The following is a 24619-nucleotide window of genomic DNA, read 5'->3' on the forward strand; positions in this document are numbered from 1 at the left end:
CTGAAAGTGGAGTATGAATCGGCCAGAGTAGTTCACCCCAAATAAATACTTATTTTCTACCAATTCCACACCCCCTGAAACCTTGAATTCATGGAGAGTTTATTTTTTGAAGCCATTAATTCAGGGCGTCATGGGGTGTGTAACTGATAGAAAATGAGTCTTTTTTGGGGGTGAACTTGTACAACTTCAAACCCTATACGTGTTCAAGTGACACGTCTGGTTTCGCTCTACATTCAATATCTTCGCTGAAAATGGCTCTAAGCTGTTCTAAAATCACCGTAAACTACGGCCTCTTGTGGCTTATTGCTTGTCTAAAGCGGTTACCAAATACAGTATGGCGACGTGAAAATCATAAACATCAAAGTAAAACCTCTGCACTCACAGAAAGGTTTCTAATGGTCTTTATTACGCTGCATCAGCAATCAAATAGAACCAAACGCGTTTTCCACCTTCTGGCCTTCATCAGCATTTCACATTAAAGCCACAAACCTTTTTTCATGAGCGAGTTCCCTTTGATGTTCACATTGTTAAGAATCTGCACTCGCTTCTAGCCTTTGAAGTGCTTGATTTAACATGGAGATCATGTGAAATGGCAATTTCACAACAAAGAATAATTTCTACAAGAGAGTAGAACAGTACATTGCTGGAATGTTACGGTGTAAACAAGATGTTGGCACAGTGCTATTACTGATACATGTCCAGGTGTCTTTACAACCAGCCAGGAGCCAATCAGAATCGAGCACTGGAATTCTTTTTTATTTTATTTTTTTATTGCACTGATAGACTCAGGAACACTAACGGAGTGGTTCTCAGCCTGTTGGTCGGGCTGATTTTGGAGGGGTCCCCAGATGACAGTGAAGTGACAATTTAAAGACTTTTAAGGGCTTTTTTTTAATAACAAAAAAAGAAGATAGAAAGTAAAGAAAAAATAGTCAACAAAAGTCATCAAAAGTAACAAACTATGCTATGAAAAATGGTCAAACATTGACCAAATTGTCAAATAACAAGAGAGAAGATTTATCTGTAGAACCCGAGTCAATCGAAATAATATTCAATGCGTTAACTTGTCTGGATGGGGGGGATTTCAAATGGGATTATTTTTTGGGGGGGGGGTTGCGGCCTGTAAAGGTTGAGAACCGCTGCACTAACTTGTATATGAGTGTGCACTGCACACACAGTTATGACTTATGGATGAGCTGCCACCAGGGTTATTATTGCACGCAGGCCTTGTTCTGCCACAGCTGGGGATTGTCACAGCAACACACCTCTGTACCGCTTATGATCCATAATCAATACTTAGCCATGTTACCTCTAACACTTATTATTCTCTCTCTCTCTCTCTCTCTCTCTCTTTCTCTCTCTCACTCTCACTCCACCGCCCCTCTTCTGTTATCCCTCTCTTCTTTCCTTTCCCAACTCCTTTTTCTCCTTCTCCCTGTTTTATTTGTCTGTCTCTCTCTTTATCTCCATTTGTATGTCTGCTTCTCTCTCTCTCCCTCAGAGGCAGGCCAAGTACACAGAGAACAGGCTGAAAGCCACCAAGGCCAGGAATGAGTACCTGCTGGCTCTGGAGGCCACCAACAGCTGTGTGTTCAAATACTACATCCACGACCTCTCCGACATCATCGACGTGAGTACACACACACCCACACGCACACACACGCAACATACAGTACACATGCACACGCAAGCGAGGAAAACATGTATGTGTGTGTCTTGTTTTGCTCTCCAACCAGTGGTGGCCTCTGTGATCCAGTCGCTTCCCATTAGAGTCAGTGCTGTTTTAATGAGGACCGCTCACAGAGTTGTTTCACCCTCCTCCTACCCTCTGTGTGTGTGTGTGTGTGTGTGTGTGTGTGTGTGTGTGTGTGTGTGTGTGTGTGTGTGTGTGTGTGTGTGTGTGTGTGTGTGTGTGTGTGTGTGTGTGTGTGTGTGTGTGTGTGTGTGTGTGTGTGTGTGTGTGTGTGTGTGTGTGTTAGCACAGGGGTCTTCAACAGGGGGTCTGAGAAGCCTAGGGGTCCTTATGTTACAGTACTACAGGGGGCACTAAATATACTGAACTCAAGCATCCCTATTCTTTAGCCAGAAATAGCAGCGACGCGAGGCGTTGTTTGTGAGCGCTGTAGATCGGCTATTTTTGCCAAAGAGGTTCGGAGTGTAGAGGGGAAAAAAAGAGCAGACCAGGTACAGAGTGAAAGGTTAAGTTTACTAAGTATTTGAGGGTTCAAGTGGTTAAATTAAACATTATTTAAACCCATTTAGGCCTAGAATTATTGAATGCTTTAACCAGTGAAAAATAGCAAATATACAAGCTCACAGCGCGGCTGTGAGCTTGTAGATCTGCTATTTTTGAAAAATCGTGAAAATTAGAATTTTGACCCGATTCTGTGTGTGTCTTTTGAATCCTTCTAAGATTTTTTGAAAAACCTATGTTTCCATGTCAGCAATCTGGCCAGCCATCGTCAAAGAAAAGGTCCTTTTCACTTAACTGGAGCTCAGTTAGTCTGTTCTTGAGAGACTACTATTCTTTTTCATTTCATTTCAACCTTTATTTAATTCTCGGTAACAGACTGAGGGCTGGTACCCTCTTTTTCAGCAGTGCCGAGATTACAATACATTTACAGATTACAATGCATTTACAGATTACAATACATTTCACAAAATTATCAAAATAATTCCATCCCATACATTTCTGTAATTTTCAACCTCAGGAAAAACAATTACAATTTAGATTGACCAAGGTTGATATGTCTGATTTAAAACGGCTTAGTGGAACAAGGGATTTATATTTAAGTGAAACCTGTAAGGTATTCCATGAATGTGAAGCACAAAATTTGAAAGCTGTCTTTCCAAACTCAGTCGAGGGATGTGAAGGCTCAAGCATCAAATAATCCTGCGATCGTGTTTGGTGGCTAATAATTCTCCACTGCAAAAGAGAATTTAAATAAGAAGGTAAACTCCCAAGTAGGGCTTTATAAATAAATAAAAACCAATGCTGATCCCTCCTGGTCGCAAGTGAGGGCCAGCCTACCTTATTGTACAGTATGCAGTGGTGAGTATTATAGCTATCACCTGTTATAAATCTGAGTGAAGAGTGATAAACTGAGTCAAGGGTTTTTAGTGTGGTAGCAGATGCATTTCGATATACTATGTCTCCATAATCCAGAGCAGAGAGGAACAATGCCTCAATAAGCCTCTTTCTGGTCGGCCATGGAAAACATGATCTATTTCGATAGAAAAAGCCAAGCTTCATTCTTAGATTCTTTGTTAAGAACTCAATGTGTGTGTTAAAAGTAAGTTTTTCGTCCAACCAAATCCCTAGATATTTGTAGTGGGGGACTCGTTCAATAGAGGTGCCATTAGTGGTGAAAAGGTGAGGATCATTTTCATTAAAAGCTCTCCCCTTTGTGAACAACATAAATTTGGTCTTATCAGCATTTAAAACTAATTTTAGATCCAGCAGTGATTTCGAGAGACAGCCGCTGGCCGCCGCGTCCACGTCCATGGACGCGACCGTGGACGCGTCCATGGACGCGGCCGCGAAAAAAACGTCCGTGGACGCGAGGCCGCGTCCACGGACGCAAACGGCCGGCCGTCCCGGCCGTGGACGCGACCGTGGACGCGGCCGTGGACGCAGACGGCCGGGGACGCGGCCGTGGACGAGGCCGCGGCCGTGGACGCAAACGGCCGGCCGTGGACGCAAACGGCCGGCCGTGGACGGGTCCATGGACGAGGTCGCGAAAAAAAGGCAGCGAAAAAGAAAAAAAAAGGTGTCTATTGTATGTATTTTTTGATGGAGAATTCAAATATGACCTTCTTTTTTGCATAGGACAACTCTAACCTGCATCAATTGGTATTTTATAATTGCCAATTGTACCCTATCCATCTAAAAAACAAATTGGATGTCTATTGTATGTATTTTTTGATGGAGAATTCAAATATTACCTTCTTTTTGGGATAGGACAACTCTAACCTGCATCAATTGGTATTTTATAATTGCCAATTGTACCCTATCCATCTCAAAAACAAATTGGATGTCTATTGTATGTATTTTTTGATGGGGAATTCAAATGTTACCTTCTTTTTTAGATATGACAACTCTGACCTGCATCAATTGGTGCATCAACCTACTTACTATCTATCTATCTATCTATCTATCTATCTATCTATCTATCCATCTATCCATCTATCTATCCATCTATTTATTTATACTTCACCTTTAGTCCAGAAGAGAGTTCAGCCTCAGGAACTTGCACACATGGAACTGTGTCATGACTGTGTCATGGAGCTAAAACAGAGCCATGTTAAATACTCACAATGACTCTGATGGACCAATCAGGGTGGTGGTGGGGGGAGGGATCAACAATAGACAGAAACTGGATAATGCTTTGTTAACTGTCCCACCTAAGTCCCTGCTAGTCTGAACAAACATCACCTTCCCTCTCATAACACTACTACTACTACATTTATATAAAGCTGCTCTTGCATTTGAATTCAAGTCTGACACAAGTTAAGGTTAACTTAGGTAGTATTTCATTTTGCTGGCTTTTAGGGTCTGTGTGAGTGTGTAGGCTCACAAATTATTATAATTGTCATTAAGTGACTCTGAGATCTATCCATCCATCCATCCATCCATCCATCCATCCATCCATCCATTTATTTATACTTACTGTTTACATTTTCTATAAATATTTATTTCTATATAAAACTCAGTTGTGTGGAGTTATTGTGTGCCTTTTCTTGTTGCTAAAGAGTCCATTTGTTCACTAGACATTAAGTCAAGGTTACTATTTTGAGTTGAAGCTAAGTGTTTTATTGCTTTGTGGTTTAACATGATTTAAAAGGCAAATTCATTGTTATGGTTACTTTAGAAGACTGCTTTTGCATTCATGAGTTAAGAGAGCCAAGCTAATTCAAAGAGTTAGGTTAAAGGAACACAAAACATGACCTAACTCACAGCTGCCATTGGACAGACAGTTACAACATACTCTTATCTTTCACAGAAAAGACAATTATCATTTATTTGATCTATTTGAGACTATGTAGCTGCTCTAGGGGAAATAGAGCATTATATCAGCCTATTCAATTGATAATGACCAATGGGTGCCAGTTTCTAAGTAGTTAAAGCATATTAACATAACAATATATGTGGCCTAGACATGGACATTGCCCAATCAACTCGTAATCTACAGAAATGTCCACCACATCACACAGTATAAAACCTAGTAGGCTTAGTGGATTACCTATGTTAAATCATGTCAGGTTAGTTTGGTTCAAGATTCAAGTATAATAATTTATGAGACAAAAATGTAAACAGCACAAATGTACAATCACATCTAGGCTAGAATGATAACATAAAGTCCTGACTACTCCTTGTTATTGTGGTCCTAAATACTACAATGATTAGTTTGGATGCATTGCTTCTATCATGTCCAATTAAAAATAAATACATTACATACATACAGAAATCTGCCTTCTCCTGTATTGTATTAGTGACATTCATTATAAATAGTAAAATAACAGGACAGAGCAAAAAAGGCCTCTGTTGTGTCTTTATCTGATCACATGCAATCAGACACTCACACTGCACAGCAATACTTTATTACAGGCTCAAGGCCCACAGGGTAAGAAGACCATACATTACAAAGATAATAATTAAAAAAACAACAACAGAGTACATTCACCAAGCCCCAACAGAGCTAAAAAGGCACTCATGCCAGTGGCCTCTAACGGTAGACATGTACCTGACAGAGTTTTCCCCACATTGGTTACAGATATAAGGTTTCTCTCCGGTGTGAATTTGTTGGTGTATTTTGATATGTTCCAGTCTAGGAAAGCTCTTTCCACACTGGTCACAGCAATAAGGTTTCTTTCCAGTGTGATTTTTCTGGTGTGCTTTGAGATGATGAATATCACTGAACCCTTTCTCACACTGGACACAGCAGTATATGGCTTCTCACCAGTGTGGATTTTCAGGTGTCTTTTCAGAGCCGTCTTCAGAGTGAACCTTTTCCCACATTGGTGACAGCAGTAAGGTCTCTCTCAAGTGTGAATCTTCTTGTGTTGTACGAGGCTAGATTTTACAGTGAAACGTTTGCCACAGTGTTCACAGCAGTAAGGCTTTTCTTCGGTGTGAAATCTCTGGTGTACTTTCAGAGCAGCCGTTAAACTGAACTTTTCCCCACATTGGACACAGCTGTACGGTTTCTCTCCTGTGTGAATTCGTTCATGTATTTTGAGATAAGACAATCGAGTAAAGCTTTTCCCACACTGGTCACAGCAATAGGGCTTCTCTCTAGTGTGAATTCTCTGGTGTTCTTTTAAAATCCCCTTTTGAACAAATCTTTTCCCACACTGGTCACAACAATAAGGTTTCTCTCCAGTATGTGAACGCTTATGATCTTTTAATTGTCCAGACGAGCAAAATACTTCCCACATTGTTCACAGCTGAATGGCTTCACTCCGGTATGAATTCTCTGGTCTACTTTGAGATAATAAATTGAGCTGAAGGCTTTTTCCACATTGGTCACAACAGTACTGTCTTGGTTTAACTGAGGACAGCACAGGACAGGGAGAGAAAACACACACCTGATAAGAGCCAGATTCACACATTGATCAGCATTTAAGTAACATCATCATTATTATTGTTGAGTCTGAAAAGAACAATACAATGTGATAGATCTTTACACATCTGACCCATAACATTATTAGCAATTCACATGGTTACTATAATAGGTGAGTCTTCTAGCTTTTAAAAAAATATATGTCATTAATTCTTTCTCTTACTAAGTGGAACATCCCACTTCTTAATTGTATATTATTTGGAAAGGGTTGAGTAGCAAAATGTTTGCCATAAATTCAATGCTGAGTTGCATTTGTTTTCCTACATTTCCCCTTCAATGTATTATTACAATGTATTTACTATTTCTTACTTAGGTCTACTTAACTTTGTATTTTTACATTATTATATTGATCAACATTAACACATAGTGTGTGTTAGGTTAGGTTAGTTGCAGAGGCCTTTTTTGCAGAGGCCTTTTTTGCTCTGTCCTGTTATTTTACTATTTATAATGAATGTCACTAATACAATACAGGAGAAGGCAGATTTCTGTATATGTAATGTATTTATTTTTAATTGGACATGATAGAAGCAATGCATCCAAACTAATCATTGTAGTATTTAGGACCACAATAACAAGGAGTAGTCAGGACTTTATGTTATCATTCTAGCCTAGATGTGATTGTACATTTGTGCACATTTTTGGCTCATAAATTATTATACTTGAACCTTGAACCAAACTAACCTGACATGATTTAACATAGGTAATCCACTAAGCCTACTAGGTTTTATACTGTGTGATGTGGTGGACATTTCTGTAGATTACGAGTTGATTGGGCAATATCCATGTCTAGGCCACATATATTGTTATGTTAATATGCTTTAACTACTTAGAAACTGGCACCCATTGGTCATTATCAATTGAATAGGCTGATATAATGCTCTATTTCCCCTAGAGCAGCTACATAGTCTCAAATAGATAAAATAAATGATAATTGTCTGTTCTGTGAAAGATAAGAGTATGTTGTAACTGTCTGTCCAATGGCAGCTGTGAGTTAGGTCATGTTTTGTGTTCCTTTAACCTAACTCTTTGAATTAGCTTGGCTCTCTTAACTCATGAATGCAAAAGCAGTCTTCTAAAGTAACCATAACAATGAATTTGCCTTTTAAATCATGTTAAACCACAAAGCAATAAAACACTTAGCTTCAACTCAAAATAGTAACCTTGACTTAATGTCTAGTGAACAAATGGACTCTTTAGCAACAAGAAAGGGCACACAATAACTCCACACAACTGAGTTTTATATAGAAATAAATATTTATAGAAAATGTAAACAGTAAGTATAAATAAATAGATGGATGGATGGATGGATGGATGGATAGATCTCAGAGTCACTTAATGACAATTATAATAATTTGTGAGCCTACACACTCACACAGACCCTAAAAGCCAGCGAAATGAAATACTACCTAAGTTAACCTTAACTTGTGTCAGACTTGAATTCAAATGCAAGAGCAGCTTTATATAAATGTAGTAGTAGTAGTAGTGTTATGAGAGGGAAGGTGATGTTTGTTCAGACTAGCAGGGACTTAGGTGGGACAGTTAACAAAGCATTATCCAGTTTCTGTCTATTGTTGATCCCTCCCCCCACCACCACCCTGATTGGTCCATCAGAGTCATTGTGAGTATTTAACATAGCTCTGTTTTAGCTCCATGACACAGTCATGACACAGTTCCATGTGTGCAAGTTCCTGAGGCTGAACTCTCTTCTGGACTAAAGGTGAAGTATAGATAGATAGATAGATAGATAGATAGATAGATAGATAGATAGATAGATAGACAGATAGATAGATAGATAGTAAGTAGGTTGATGCACCAATTGATTTAGGTTAGAGTTGTCATATCTAAAAAAGAAGGTAACATTTGAATTCCCCATCAAAAAATACATACAATAGACATCCAATTTGTTTTTGAGATGGATAGGGTACAATTGGCAATTATAAAATACCAATTGATGCAGGTTAGAGTTGTCCTATCCCAAAAAGAAATTAATATTTGAATTCTCCATCAAAAAATACATACAATAGACATCCAATTTGTTTTTTAGATGGATGGGGTACAATTGGCAATTATAAAATACCAATTGATGCAGGTTAGAGTTGTACTATGCAAAAAAGAAGGTCATATTTGAAATCTCCATCAAAAAATACATACAATAGCCACCTTTTTTTTTCTTTTTCGCTGCCTTTTTTTCGCGGCCTCGTCCATGGACCCGTCCACGGCCGGCCGTTTGCGTCCACGGCCGGCCGTTTGCGTCCACGGCCGCGGCCTCGTCCACGGCCGCGTCCACGGCCGCGTCCCCGGCCGTCTGCGTCCACGGCCGCGTCCACGGCCGGGACGGCCGGCCGTTTGCGTCCGTGGACGCGGCCTCGCGTCCACGGACGTTTTTTTCGCGGCCGCGTCCATGGACGCGTCCACGGCCGCGTCCATGGACGTGGACGCGGCGGCCAACGGCTCTTGCTGGTGATTTCTGGAAAACATCAAAGGCAAGTTGTAGCATATAAACAGCTTTCTGAACGGAGTCTGAAAAACAATATAAAATCGTGTCATCTGCATATAAATGTATATTACAGGTCTGTAATGTGTTTACAACATTATTAATATAAATAATAAATAGTATGGGACCCAAAATTGAGCCTTGGGGAACGCCTTTAGAGATGTGAAGAAACTCAGATTTTACAGGTCCCACTTTGACACATTGATGTCTGTCAGACAGATAATTCTCAAACCATTTACACGCAATAGGATTAAAACCAATATAAGATAATCTTTGTAAAAGTAATATGTGATCCACCGTATCGAAAGCCTTAGATAAATCAATAAAAAGTGCAGCACAAAATAGCTTGTTATCCAGGGCAGAAATAATATTATTTAAAACTAACGAGGTAGCAGATATTGTACTGTGCTTGGCCCGAAAACCAGACTGATGAGGACTTAAAACAGAGTAACTATTTAAAAATACTTTTAGCTGGTTATTCACAAGTGATTCAAGAATTTTTGCGAGACATGATAACTTGGATATTGGACGGTAATTATTTGGGTCTTTTTTATCGTGTCCTTTATTCTCAAACCTTTTCATGTGAAGGACCCCCAAAATGCAAAGCAAAATTTGAGTTACAAACTTTGGCTTTGAAAATCCATATATTCAAAGATGTGCACACATTTTTCACAACTTTATATAAAAATAGCAGATCTACAAGCTCGCAGCGCGGCACTCGGTGCCGCGCCGTGAGCTTGTATATCTGCTATTTTTCACTGGTTAAAGCATTCAATAATTCTAGGCCTGAATGGGTTAAACATTAATGTGAATCTAACACAACACTGATTAGTTGTTGTCAAACACGTCTATGAAGCTATCTATGAAATCTCTGAAAAATCTCTGCAGCACAATTGTAGAGGCCATGCAGTGGGGGGTCCCTGCTGCTTCATCTCTCTCTCTCTCAGCTTGGGGGGTCCATGGGATGAAAAACGTTGAAGACCCGGGGCAGCCTATGGCAGAGCCTCTGGCTACAGGGGGACTAACAGCACTCATCTCTCTCCTGGCTGATCATCCGGTGTTGGGGCGGGTGGGGGTGGGGGGTTGTTAGCGTTCTCTCACTCTGTTGATTGATGGCTGCTTTTGCTTTTTGCTTTTTTGGATTAGATTGTGTTGCTCCGGTGAAACACCAGCGATGTCTTGCTGCTAACACTGCCGCATAGCTCCGCGTAGCAGACATAGCCTTTGCTGAGACATAACAAGAGACATAACTACATATTGTCTAACGTTGTGCTGCATTTGTGTGTTTTTCATTGTTCTAAATGATGTTGTTTATACTGGTAATCCATTTTTAGGTGCTCTGGGTTTGACATGCAGCCATGTTGTCCCCTGTTGGCACTCCTGCTGACTTGCTGTCTTAGGACCCTAAAAACACTATGTATAAACTGCTGTCAGTATGAACAACAAAGAACTGTATACTGTATATATTTAACCAATATAAGATTAAAAACACATCTATTGCCGGGTATACACGTCTTTGAATAATCGTCCACGTCACGATTATTCAAAGACGTGGGGCTACGGGGAGCCAGACTGATCAAAGCCACCAAGGAACTCTCTGAGGAAGCAGAGAAGGCAAGCCACAGGCTCTGGCTGAGGCAGATCAAAATAAGTTGTTGTGCTGCAGGGAGGGAGTGTCAGGGAGACGTCCCTGTGCACTGCCCCGCCACCGGGAGATGTTCTGGGTTAAGCGGTGCACAGTATCTCTAAAGTCATGTCATCAACATGGAGCTGTCCCATTTCCCATGTAATGTTCCCTCCTGATTGGCTACGATTGCCTTAAACAAGAACGCGATCTGGAGATAGATTACAAGATAAATCCATTTTCCTGCCTACATCTCACTAAGGATTATGGAATTTTAGTTTTTGCATCAGTGCCGGGTGCCGCAGTCCGCACGGCATGCTACGGTTTACAATAGGAAACTTAAGTCGGGTTTTGCAATCACCGGTTGGATTTAAAAACCTGACTTTAGTCTGGTACGGCAGTTACTGTGTTAATGACAACCCTCCCCCCTCTCTCCCTCTCCCTCTCTTCATCTCTCTATGTTTCTCTCCCTCTCTCTATGTCTCTCCCCATCTCTCTCTCCCTCAGTGCTGTGACCTGGGCTACCACGCCAGCCTGAACCGGGCCCTCCGGACCTACCTGTCGGCGGAGCAGAACGTGGAGACGTCCAAGCACACGGGCCTGGAGGGCCTGGAGGGGGCGACGGAGAGCCTGGAGCCCAACGGGGACAAGCAGCGGCTGATGGAGACCTACAACAACGTCTTCTGTCCCCCCGTCCGCTTCGACTTCCAGTCCCACATGGGAGACACGGTACGCCTGGTGTTCTACGTCCCAGAACTTTCATGCCGGTTAAAGTAAACCTGTTTTTGTTAACCTTTTTTGTTAGCCTAAAAGTCAATACAATATAATGTCCAATCAGAAAGGAGTGACATAACAATATGTAATACTAGTAAGACTCAGGGCGACAGTGATGTGGACATCAGGGATCAGGGATCTCCATATATGGGCATCAATTGTTCATGACCTTTTTTATGGTAAACTGCGACATTCGGTCACAATAAATGGCAAGACAGAATTCATCAAGAAAGAATTCTTTGTGTATTCGTCATGTGGGAAGCCAAGACGTAATTCATTTCGCAGCGGATTCCTCACGGCTCGTGTCAGTGCAACCGCACTTGTAATTTCCCAGAAATACAACCTTTCTAGTTTCATGCTGTTCCACGAATCACACAATAGGACTTGACCATACACACATGCTTTGCTTTTTGTGTGTATTCTATAGTGGGTTGTTGATGTTAACAGATCTTGTATGCGTGTGTGTGTGTGTGTGTGTGTGTGTGTGTGTGTGTGTGTGTGTGTGTGCGTGTGTGTGCGTGTGCATCTCCCCAGAATGGGGTAGTGTGTGCCCAGCCGCCGGTGGAAAGTGAACTGATCCAGAGGTGTCAGCAGCTCCAGTCCCGCCTCGCCACACTCAGGATAGAAAACGAAGAGGTCAGACATCTTGTCTTCCTTCTCTCTTTCTCTCTCTCTCTCTCATCACTTCATCGTAGCCACAGTGTCTTTTCACCTCATCACTCTGTCATAGCTCTCTTCTCCTCCACCGGATCACTCCATCCTCCTTCGTCCCCTCACTTCATCTATAGCTTCTGTAACGTTTAAAAACACTTCATCCTTCAGACGTTGCCAGATGGAAGCAGTCATCGTTCCACCAGCTTCCTTCTTCTCACTGTGGTGTTTCTTTACGTGCCAGCGTTTTCCTCCTGTCCAACAGCTGCTTCTCTACTGTTACTGATTAGTGTTCACACGCTGCTCACTCCAGTTCTGTGTCATATTCATAGTCATGTTTTATTCATCTGAAATGTTAGAGTTTTCAGTCTAGTTGTAGTTTACTAAATATCAGAATATTTTAATTGAATATTTTAGTTGCTGCCGTAATGCCTGATTTATAGCCTGCCAGCTGACACCCGTGCACAACCAACCATAGAATGACTTGGTCTTGGTTCTACTGGATCTCTTCTCCACTAATCCATCCCTAACATTTTAGCCTAGTTTTTATTTATCGACAAAATTGGCAACATAGCTTGAGTTTTGATATAGTTTTCATCAGTGAGAAAAGGGTTGTCGACGGACATTGTTCGTCATGGTCTTAACAATTTCTCTGCCATTTTAAACATAGCTGTAGTAAGCAGCTGCCAAATTGTCCTTACCTTTTAGCGTGGGCACGCGCACGCATCGTGCACAATCTGTGCGCGACTCATCTAGTAGACGTGTAGACTCGGTGACAAGCTTTCGAATACAAAAAACCCCATTGAAAAAGACATATCCGTTGCCACGCTGTATTCCTGCTTATCCGCCAGTGTTTACATGAAAAAACATTGAAAAAAAGCCAGGCATGCGCTATGGTAACACGTGGACACGTTCGCGCACAAAACGCACGATATGTGCGGGGATCATAATCCAGGCGTGTAGAGACTGGATCAAAGTTTCCAAACGCAAAAATCCGATTGAAAAACGAGCGTTCCATCGCCGAGTAGCTTCCACTTCTGTTACACAGTAAACCAATGGAGGCGGGACTATGGCCCAGGCTCAGACTGGATACGGAAAGCTGTATCCGGTCCAGACCGGAAATGACCGGATACAGTTAGGGGGGCGGGCCTAAAGAGCCAGAATCAGCGAAAATCTGCGCTAATACTTTTAATCCTTTCATAATGATTAAAGCTAATTAAACTTTACGGGCTCTACGGGCATGGCAGCGCGGTACAGCGGGAAATCTACGGTTTCTACGGGGATCGCGAGGTATGAGTTAAGGCTCATTCATACTCCAGAGAAGAGCAAACCCAGAGAAAACACTCCAGGATGGAAGCAAAAACGTTTTTTACTTCCACCAAGTGGAGAGATATGCCACAATAACCACTAGACCAGGAACTAAACGCCATCACTACTAGAGAGGAATTTTTTAACTCAGAAGGGAATTCCTCAGACCAACGTCGTCCCAAAGGAAACAAACGCAGTTTGTGGACAGTTCACCGCGGTATAGTATTCTTTTTTTTTTTAAAGATTTGTATTTGGGCTTTTATGCCTTTATTGATAGGACAGTAGACTGACAGGACATGGGGGGAGAGACAGGAAGTGACATGCGGCAAAGGTCGTCCAGATCGGGAATCGAACTGGCAACACCGCCAGGCATCCATGCCTTTGTGGCAATGCCTAAGTGGTATGCGCCCGGACCATGTAGGCCAGCGGGTGCCCCGCGGTGTAGTACGTATTCTAAAGTCAGAAAACATTTCGCCATTAGCTGCAGTGAAGAGCGCTTCACCGCAAACCTCAACAGATCTCCCTGCTTTTACTTTCCGACATCACATCACATCACCCCATCACCTAAAAAAGTGAGGAGCTACTCACTTCACCCTAGTATGAATTAGCCAACACAATGAACACTGCTTTTCAACCCCTCCTCTTCCTCTCCCTCTCCAGGTGAAGAAGACCATGGAGGCCACTCTGTCCACCATCCAGGACATGGTGACGGTGGAGGACTTCGACGTGTCCGAGTGCTTCCACCACAGCAACAGCATGGAGTCCGTCAAGTCCACCGTCAGCGAATCCTATCTCAGCAAGCCCAGCCTGGCCAAGAGACGAGCCAATCAGCAGGAGACGGAGCAGTTCTACTTCACGGTGCGCTCCGCCCGTCCGCCCGGCAACTAGGCCCGTCACAATTATTACATAATCGTCTAATCGCTATCATTAAGACATAATCACAATTATTGTCATAATCATTTACGTGTTGAAAGATGTTCATATATTTTTAGACATTTTCAAAAATAGTGGAAATGGCTATTTTCACTATAAATCTCAAATGTCTTTGTGTATATTTAGTTTATAACTTAGTTTATGTGTCATATCTGCCATGTGCAATTTCAAAGCCTACAAGCCAAACAGGAATGTAATTGTCAATGACAAAAACACAATTAAATCTTTAATCGCAATTATTTGAGTGACAATTAATCGTCATGTAAAATGTCATAATCGTGACAGCCCTACCGGCAAACAACCCACACCTGATTGATTCTGAGCTTGATTGCTTGATTGAATACTTTATTAACGGTTTGCAAAAGGTACAGTTATACAATAATGCTAAAAGGATAACACAAAAACATCGCATCACAGCGCGTTGTGAGCTTGTAGGTCTGCTATTTTCAAACATGTTCTACTTTCACTTTTGGTACTTTAAGTACATTTTGACGCCAATACTTTCGTACTTATACTCAAGTACACTTTGAATTCTGGACTTTCACTTGTAACAGAGTATTTCTACATTGCAGTATTGATACTTGTACTCAAGTAAAACATTTGAGTACTTTTTCCACCATACACTACTATCGTTTGTGACACTTCTATGTCTGTGTGTGTGCGTGCGTGTGTGCGTGCGTGTGTAGAAGCTGAAGGAGTTTCTGGAAGGCAGGAACCTGATCACCAAGCTGGAGGCCAAACATGACCTCATCCAGAAGAGTCTGGGAGAGAGTGAGTATCTTTGGTCCATGATGTCTATCACAGTCACTGGGGTCAGTTTATTCCACTTCAGCCCTATACACACACACAGCGCTTAGCACTTCAACAATTTATCAACACATACCTTGTGTACAGGGGGGTCCCTGGCACATACTGTGGTATTTTCCAGCGGCGTTTCGGCGGCCAAAAACATATTCATTCGGGGGTCCTTGACGCGAAAACGTTTGAGAACCACCGGTCTATATCGTCTCTTTGGGGTGGAAACCTCATATGACGTGCTACTTTTCAGGATTCAAATTGAAAAACAGCAAAAATAGCAGATCTACAAGCTCGATGCGCCACGTTTCGAGCTTGTTGATCTGCTACTTTTGATGCTTTTGTGTGACGCTTCAGTATGATCAAGTAGGGTGCACAAAAGGTTAGAATAAGGAAATAAGGGGTTTCTACCCCGACACCAACAATATGATGCGAGTGGGTGTGCAAGTGTGCGTGCATGTGTACTGTATGTGCGTGTAGGTCTGTTTAAGGCAGAAGGCTGGGTAGGAGTGTCCTGTGTTGGGGACACAGGATGAGGTGTTTGCGTGTGTGTAGGGAGAATATACTAGGAGAAGCAGTCAGGTCACAGTAGGAAAGTCCTGTGTGTGTGTGTGTGTGTGTGTGTGTGTGTGTGTGTGTGTGTGTGTGTGTGTGTGTGTGTGTGTGTGTGTGTGTGTGTGTGTGTGTGTGTGTGTGTGTGTGTGTGTGTGTGTGTGTGTGTGTGTGTGTGTGTGTGTGTGCAGCTGCATGTTGGAGGGGGGGGGGGGGGTTCCTCTGGGTCAACCCTGTCCCACAGGAAAGCCCTTTACTTGTTTTTCCTGTGTGTGTGTGTGTGTGTACAGCGGGAAGTTGGTCTGCTGTATTTGTGTCCAGCTGTGGTCATTTCCTCATGTGTCGTGTTTCTACTATAACTGTTTCTCTCTTTCTCCCTCTCTCTCTCTCTCTCCCGCTCTCTCTTCCTGTCTCTCTCCCTCCTTTCAGGTCAGAAGACTGACTGTTGCCTTGCCAGGTAGGTGTGGTGAAGGAACTACCTGGCGTTGCCAGATTTTGTGGGTCTATGAAAACAAGCCCAAAAGAAGCGACTAGTATAGACCACACGAGCACTTTAAACCCACGTGTATATATAACATAGCCGATATACAAGCTCACAACGTGTTGCGATGCAAACGTGTTGTTGTTAATAATAATCTTGAAATATATTGTGGAGTATTTGGCCGATTTTCTGAAACATTCTAACACCACAAATCTGGTACAGAGCTCCTGGAACAAAACATTTTCAGGTTGGGGGGTTAGGGGACAAATACATATTGATTTGAGGGTCCACGACATGATAACCACTGTTTTAAATGATTAAGTAAAACGTGTGGGGCCTCAACCCCAAAAAGCAACTACCAACGTTTACAAGCGACTTTACAGTATAAAAGTAGCTAATGATAAGTGGACATGGCAACACTAGGAACTACACTCTCTCTACCAGACACACACACACACACACACACGCACACACCGATAGTGGCGTTTAAGCTTGATTTGTTGGCAGTCAAGTGTATTATTTTCCTTGTGACTGTTTTTAGATCTTCTCAACACGTGTGCATACTATTACGTGTATGTGCGTGTGTGTGTGTATACAAATAGACCGTTTCCAGTGTGTATAAATAGAGCCATAATGACAGAGTGCCGCTGTTTTTCTCTTTCTTTACTCTCTCTTTCTGTCTGTCTGTCTGTCTATCTCTCTCTCTCTCTCTCTCTCTCTCTCTCTCTCTCTCTCTCTCTCTCTCTCTCTCATTTCAGTGAAAGACGGAACTCGGCTTTACGGAAGCAGGTAATTATTTGTCCTCGTCCTTGAGTATGCGTTTATATGTGTGAGTGTGTGTGCGTGCGTGTGTGACGTTTGGCTCCTCGGACAGACAGTTAACTCTAGCTGTGTTTCTAACGCAAAACACATGCTTTCTCACGGTATAGCCCCCTTGCCCGCTTGCTCCCAGCATGCACTGGGGCTTAGCTGTTAATAGTGCTTGTGTTGTTGTTATCACACGCACACACACACACACACACACACACACACATACACATACACACGCATTTGATGCGTATAAGATTTCATCTCGGTAAACATACAGTAATTGAAATGGTGCCAACAAAATGAAAGATAATATGCAGCTTCTGATCCCAGCAGTAGCTTCACAATATGGGGGCGAAATCCAAGGTGCACGGCACCCCCTTGTGGCTATCAGTGTCCTCAGCAGAGGGAACACAGAATTGCCTTGATGCAACCAGATAGTCTGTCGGTTGGGAACGATTGGATTGTCGGGGCTCCCATATCGTTCGTGGGGCAGAAACCTCTTTGTAGTTTTTTTTTTCCCTCCAGTCGTGAGATTTTATTTGGCTTTAATCCATGAGCCCATCCCGCCCCGCCCCCTGGCCTGGTCTTCACACATGCACAGCTTCCCGGAAGCCCCCAAACAAACAAAGGGAACAGAATTGGGAGTCGTCTCCTAGCAACAGCTGGGGTACACACTTCTCCCACCCGACGCTGCTCTATACTGCCACGTTTCTTCCAAAGTGTGTGTGTGTGTGTGTGTGTGTGTGTGTGTGCGCACACGCGTGCACCAAGGCGCGTATGAAGTGCAGACACGTGTCTGTGCAGACACCCTTCAGACGTTACATTCCCCTTTCAACCCATGAATCCAGGAAAGCATCTGTGTCTTTTTAGATTTGAGCTAGATATCGTCTCTGTCGGGTGGAAACCTCATTATGTCCTAAACAGTACATTTTCAGGATTCAAACTCGAAAGCATCAAAAGTAGCAGATCTACAAGCTCGAAACTGAGCTTGTGGATCTACTGCTTCTTTGTTTCTGTGTGACGCTGCAGTATGATCAATTAGGGCGTTAATTAAGGCTGGGCAAAATATTGAAAATGTTCCCTTCATCGAGGTATCAACGTGCGAGGTATACATACAGACGAAGACGGCAGATGTGTCAAATTAATTAACAGACACACTATGCATGCACATAGCACATGCAAAAAAGCAGTCCATCTGTAACCAGGTGTTATTTCAATAAAACCATGGAAATAAGGCATTTAATTGGATAGCATGGATATGCTATTCATCATGGGTTAGTCAGGCAGTGGACCTAAGGCAGAAAAACATAACAGTAATAATGCAATTGTTTTTACTAATATCGTGAGTAATATCGATATCGAGGTTTTCAACAACGTTATTATAGAATATCGAAGGTTTTCCTAATATTGCCCAGCCTTAGCGTTAATGTATGTAAAACACAAAGGTCAACATTTGGAGGTAAGAGGTTTCTGCCCCAACAGCAACGATATGAGAACAAAACGTATATTTCACTGGTTCACAAAGTGGGTTCAGGGGGTCCACAGCAAAATAAGTTAATACGGCACTTTTATGTGACCCTGTAGTATGATCAAGCAGGGAATTCATACCCATATACAAGCTCACAGTGCGGCACGAGTGCCGCGCTGCGAGCTTGTAGCGAGCTTGTAGATCTGCAAGTCGTGTAGATCTGCAAGTCGTGAAAATGTGTGCAAATCTTTGAATGTGTATTTTCAAAGCGAACGTTTGTATCTCAAATTTTGGTTCTGGGTGGTCCCTGGAACTAAATATTTTGAGATGCGGGTCCGTGGTCAATTACATATCATTTTGGGGGTCCTTCACATGAAAAGGTTTGAGAACCACTGACACAGTAGTCTCTCAAGAACAAACTAACTGAGCTCCATTTAAGTGAAAAGGACCTTTTCTTTGACGATGGCTGGCCAGATTGTTGACATAGAAACATAGGTTTTTCAAAAAATCTTAGAAGGATTCAAAAGACACTTATAGAATCGGGTCAACGATTTTCACAATTTTTCAAAAATAGCATATCTACAAGCTCGCAGCGCGCTGTGAGCTTGTATATCTGCTATTTTTCAATAGTTAAAGCATACAATTATGATACACAATAATGTGTACCCATTCTAAATGGGTTAATGAAAAAAACACAAAAAGTTAGAATGTGGAGATGAGAGGTTTCTGCCCGACAGCAACGATATATATAGTAGTGACGTACGTGTTGTCAGAAAACTGTCAGGATTCAGAAGGCATTGTAGAAGCGGCCTCACTCAGGCCTAAATGCGTTAACCCCGCGTCTCCCTCTTCTCGTCCCGTCTTACAGGAGGCGGGTCAGGTCATCCCCTTGATGGTGGAGAGCTGCATCCGCTTCATCAGTCGCCACGGTGAGGGAGTTCTCCACTGTATAGCCATTGGCTTATGATGGTCAGCTGACCTGGGCACTGATCTGTCGTGTTATTTTTATGTTATTCTTGAATGTGTGTGTGTGTGTGTGTGTGTGTGTGTGTGTGTGTGTGTGTGTGTGTGTGTGTGTGTGTGTGTGCGCGCGTGTGAATGCATGCATTCAGGTCTGCAACACGAGGGCATCTTCAGAGTGTCCGGCTCCCAGGTGGAGGTCAATGACATCAAGAATGCATTTGAGAGAGGTATGGTGACCACACTACATTACCCAACATGCAACACAAGCATCCTCAGTTTGAATTGTCTTTCATTTAGCTGTCTTAAAGCCCGATTTATACTTAGTGACGCAAGAGTGTTGTGCACTGTGAAAAGCCGGCCTACACAAAAACAACACATTTTCAGATGGGGGGGTCTGCACAGCCAAACTCATATCAGTTTGGAGGCATGAAAAGGTTTGAGAACTTCTGGCTTATTTTGTGTGTGTGTGTGTGTGTGTGTGTGTGTGTGTGTGTGTGTGTGTGTGTGTGTGTGTGTGTGTGTGTGTGTGTGTGTGTGTGTGTGTGTGTGTGTGTGTGTGTGTGTGTGTGTGTGTGTGTGTGTGTGTGTGTGTGTGCAGGTGAGGACCCCCTGGCAGGGGACCAGAATGACCATGACATGGACTCCATCGCCGGGGTCCTCAAGCTCTACTTCAGAGGCCTGGACCACGCCCTGTTCCCCAAGGAAGTCTTCCATGACCTCATATCCTGTGTCTGTGAGTGTCCACTTTCCTGCTTCCTGCAGTGTGTGTGTGTGTGTGTGTGTATCGGTGTTAATTTTGACAGCAAATTTTGATTTAGTTTAGTCATAGTCTTTTGAATAACATTTCATTTAGGTTTAGTCATCTGAAGTCTTTTAGTCTTGTTCTAGAGTTGATTTTTTTGACGAAAATGTATTTTGTCAGGCCTTGATGGTGTTGTAATAGTCTTGCGAGGCCAGACTGTTGCCTCCGCGATTTGGGCAAATGCTCCCGGCATACAGTCTGGCAAATGGAAATAGAAACGATGAGTGCGAGATAAAGCGGATGTGACGCAACCGCTCCCTTGGTGCAGTAGCAATAACATGTCCTACTGGATGCGTTTGTCTCCTTTGAACATTTCTGGGGGCGTTATTTCGTCTTTTTCTGGTGTTATTGGTGTTACCTCCATGATGTTTTCAAACGTTTTCTTAAACTATACACTCATAACAAGAATAGGCTGCTCGAATGACTTTGTCTGAGCTATTGTGTTTCTGTTATGTTTCCAATGGGACCACAGTTCGGTGCAGCAGTGGCTACTTCCGATACTCGCCGTTCGGGAGCTGTCGTTCCAGACTCTATATAGCATTCGGAGATTGTGGAATAGTTTTCTGGCTACGCGAGACTAGTGTTGTAATCACTGGTTTTACACTTGGTTGCATGCTGAAAATTAGCCGATCTACTGTAACAAGCTTACAATAATTGTATCCATGCTTGAGGGGTCTCATGATATTTTTGTGGGGTGTCTTCCAGCCATGGAGAGCCTCCAGGAACGGGCGGTCCACATCCGGAAGGTCCTGCAGCCTCTGGCCAGCAAGACACTCATCGTCATGAGATACCTGTTCGCCTTCCTCAACCAGTAAGTACTGAAGACGCACACACACACACACACACACACACACACACACACACACACACACACACACACACACACACACACACACACACACACACACACACACACACACACACACACGCGCGTCACCAAATCCCAATGTAATCCAATGTAGTTAATGTATTGTCATAAACTCTCGTTAATACTTTTCATTCTAAAATTGGCTTAAGGGAGGACGGGCGGACCACGTCGTCTCGCTCATGGCACCATATAAGCAGTTCCCATCGCAGCTACGCCCAAATATGAAGTGTGTTGTCCAGCCTCAGTGTCTCGTCATGGCATCAGGCGCACCTCTAGTTGGTTATAAAACCCACATACAGACTCTCAACCTAATAATAATAATAATAATAGTAGTTACATACTCCTCCCGCGAGGGAAATTCAGATATCGCAGCCCAACCCAGCTGCTTTTTTCAGCTTAACCCAGCTGAACCCAGTGCTGCCCACAAGGAGCGCGAGGGGGAGGAGAGCAGTGATAGCTGGAGCGGGGAATCGTACCTGCGACCTCTGGGTCTAATCTCCAGTAAACTCCCGCGGAAAGAGGGGGATACTTGGTAAGACGGACCACCAAACCTCCTCAAAACGTGTCACAAAGTGACGCGTTGTGAGCTTGTAGATCAGCTATTTTTTGGCGAATGTTCTCCAACTCCCAGAATATGGATGCCAGCTGGGGTTAAAGTGGTTAAATGTCAAGTATGAAGTTATTTTCAATCTCTCGTAATGTAAACTACTATTCTCTGGAGATTTCCTCATGACACATACTGTGTCTTAGGGTGGAATATTTACATATGTACGTACCGTAATATGACATAAATGTAAGGTTCGATAAAGTAACAGTGAAATTCAGGGTTGCCTTGGATGAAAAGGTTATTTACAGGGGTGACCTGAGACAAAAGAAAATTAGAACCACTGGCTTATAGATCAGCTATTTTTGGTCCGCCGCGCCGCGGTGCGACAAAGTGGGAACGTGGCTTAAGGAGGATGAAAGGAGAGAGGGAAGAAGAGGAGGGTACAGAGGGGATGATACGAAGAGGGGGATATGGGGGTTGGGGTGTAATCTGAGAGTCCTGGGTAAGCTTTAGGTCCCAGACCCGCTCACGCACAGTAGAATCCTCGGTGTCTATTTGACTCTGAGAGTGTAAGAAATGGACCCAAATGGGGAGACCCTTGTGGGTCCATTTGGGTCAATGTTTCACACACTCGTACTTAAGTAGACACAGAGGGTTTTACTGTGCGTGAAGACAGTAGGGGGGGGAGGAAGTTCATCCGCATGGTTAAGTGATTTACAGTGAGACCCCCAGTGCCCCTGCGCCTTCACATGCGCACACACACACACACACACACACACACACACACACACACACACACACACACACACACACACACACACACACACACACACACACACACACACACACGCACGGTCATCAGAGTCATCAGTCTCCTCTTCTGCACAGATCGCACGAGAGTTAATGTCTAAACCAGCTGACCATCAGGGTTCCGTCTGACCCTCTGCCCTCACGTGCACACGGACGCACGCATGCACGCACGCACGCACACACACACACACACACACACACACACACACACACACACACACACACACACACACACACACACACACACACACACACAATGGAATAAATGAGGTGTTGCAAAAGGATTGTGTGTGTGTGTATGTATGCGTTCGTGCAAAGATACCGTAGTTGTGTCCATGTGTTTGTGAAAGGATGAGAGTCTATGCGTGATTCCCAAATAATCCCTCTCCTCTCCTCTCCTCTCCTCTCCTCTCCTCTCCTCTCCTCTCCTCTCCTCTCCTCTCCCCTCCCCTCCCCTCCCTAGCTTGTCTCAGTACAGTGAGGATAACATGATGGACCCCTACAACCTGGCCATCTGTTTCGGCCCCACGCTCATGTCGGTCCCCGAGGGCAACGACCAGGTCTCCTGCCAGGCCCACGTCAACGAGCTCATCAAGACCATCATCATCCACCACGACGCCATCTTCCCCGGGCCGCAGGAGCTGCAGGGCCCCGTCTACATGGTCCCCGGGACGGGGGACGAGTACTGGTGAGTAGGGGGGGTCGCTGAAAAGAATGTCTACACCAGTGGTTCTCAACCTCAGGATGCTAATAACGTAACATCGTTGTCGGATGGAAACCTTGTATGTCCAAAACCGTTTTTATCATTAACTGTCCTACTGCCATATGTTATTATTTATTTATTGGGGCTGGTGCCAGCAAAAAGCAGCTTACCTTTGCGATGTTATAGAAAATTATCTATTGGTTCTTTCTAAACTAATTATTTTTACAATGGACGGTCAAATGTGTACTTTGGCCATACTGGCGGCAGAGGGCAGCCTTATGCAAGAATTAATGTGAATTGGGCCGCTCCGTTTGCCATCCATTCAGAGCATAGAAATGCATTTTCTAGAACAGATCCACAGAAAACAGCCAGGAAGTGATTTGGGACTCCATTATTGCTAACGTGCGGTGGATTTTTGAGAGCAGCGTTACGGGAGATGTTTTTACTGTACACGGTGGCGCGACCCCCCATCAGCTTACAGTCATCAGACGAGGTAAAAAGAACGAGCCGTATTGGCAACGCGCCGCTGCCAAAATTGGGGAACGGGAACGTCCGAAGCAGTAAAAGAGCAGTGCGAGGTGTTGTGTGCTTGTAGATCTGCTGTTTTCCCTACATTTGTGCGACGGCCTTGTCTGATGAAGCAGGGCTTTACTTCGCGAAAAAAACATACAAATTTGAAACTTGGAGATATGAGGTTTCTACCCGACAGTGACGATAACCTGGTGATATTTACTTGTGACCCACTCATTTGGTTTCTAACTATCGGTCATTTTGCTGGGGACCACACTTTGAGAACTCCTGATCCACACTGGTATAAACATGTAGAATGTCGCTGCCCTTTACATTCAGATTGATATTGACTTGGCTGACAGTGTTTGGTTCATCAGACAGGCTCTGACACTGATCCCGACCATATTGTCCGCCACTGCCATTGTGGTTATACCGTAGTTGTGGCGTGGACTCTCTGCCGTCCACTTGAGTTAAGAATCATTTTTAAAACAACACAACATAATTTATAGTTATCGACCTTGTAGGGGATGGCCCTTAAATTGTTCACTGTGTGTGTTTGGTTTGTTTTTATTGGGTATATGCAGTTTATAGACCGAATACCTGGAAGCAACATCGCAAGTGGGGTCCCTCGCCAGGTTTTCAATTGCTTTTTGTTTTTGCCCCATAGGCGGTTTACGATCTATCTTTAAATTGTTTCATTTTATTTTCGGTTCATGTAGTCGACACACTTAATGTTACCCTCCAGAAATGAATGATGCATAACTCAAAAACAAGAACCAGACAGCGGCGATCATTCTGATCAAATGCAAAAGGAGGACGGAAAACAACACAACCATAGACCATCTTCTTCCATATCGTCTCTGTTGGGTGGAAACCTCATATGTCCAAAACTGTTACTTTTCC

The 24619-nt window shown here is 43.4% G+C and overlaps 1 protein-coding gene across 4 annotated transcripts in view; it reads left to right on the forward strand.

Moving 5' to 3' along the window:
• srgap2 (SLIT-ROBO Rho GTPase activating protein 2) overlaps positions 1-24619 on the forward strand; it is a gene marked incomplete at both ends in the record, with an annotated part of 145310 nt that overhangs the window by 110957 nt on the left and 9734 nt on the right. For 3 of the 4 annotated variants that reach the window (XM_080727255.1, XM_080727257.1, XM_080727256.1), the window contains 12 exons: positions 1502-1630; positions 11249-11470; positions 12050-12151; positions 14135-14332; positions 15094-15178; positions 16184-16211; positions 16994-17024; positions 19382-19442; positions 19626-19703; positions 20075-20209; positions 20984-21089; positions 22967-23191. In XM_080727255.1, the coding sequence (XP_080583381.1) occupies positions 1502-1630; positions 11249-11470; positions 12050-12151; positions 14135-14332; positions 15094-15178; positions 16184-16211; positions 16994-17024; positions 19382-19442; positions 19626-19703; positions 20075-20209; positions 20984-21089; positions 22967-23191 (1400 nt within the window). The remainder of the gene's footprint in view (positions 1-1501; positions 1631-11248; positions 11471-12049; positions 12152-14134; positions 14333-15093; positions 15179-16183; positions 16212-16993; positions 17025-19381; positions 19443-19625; positions 19704-20074; positions 20210-20983; positions 21090-22966; positions 23192-24619) is intronic. The other variant, XM_080727258.1, reaches the window with a different exon arrangement.

This window comes from Nannobrachium achirus (genome assembly GCF_963921795.1).
Source record: "Nannobrachium achirus genome assembly, chromosome: 6".
Classification (NCBI taxonomy): Eukaryota; Metazoa; Chordata; class Actinopteri; order Myctophiformes; family Myctophidae; genus Nannobrachium; species Nannobrachium achirus.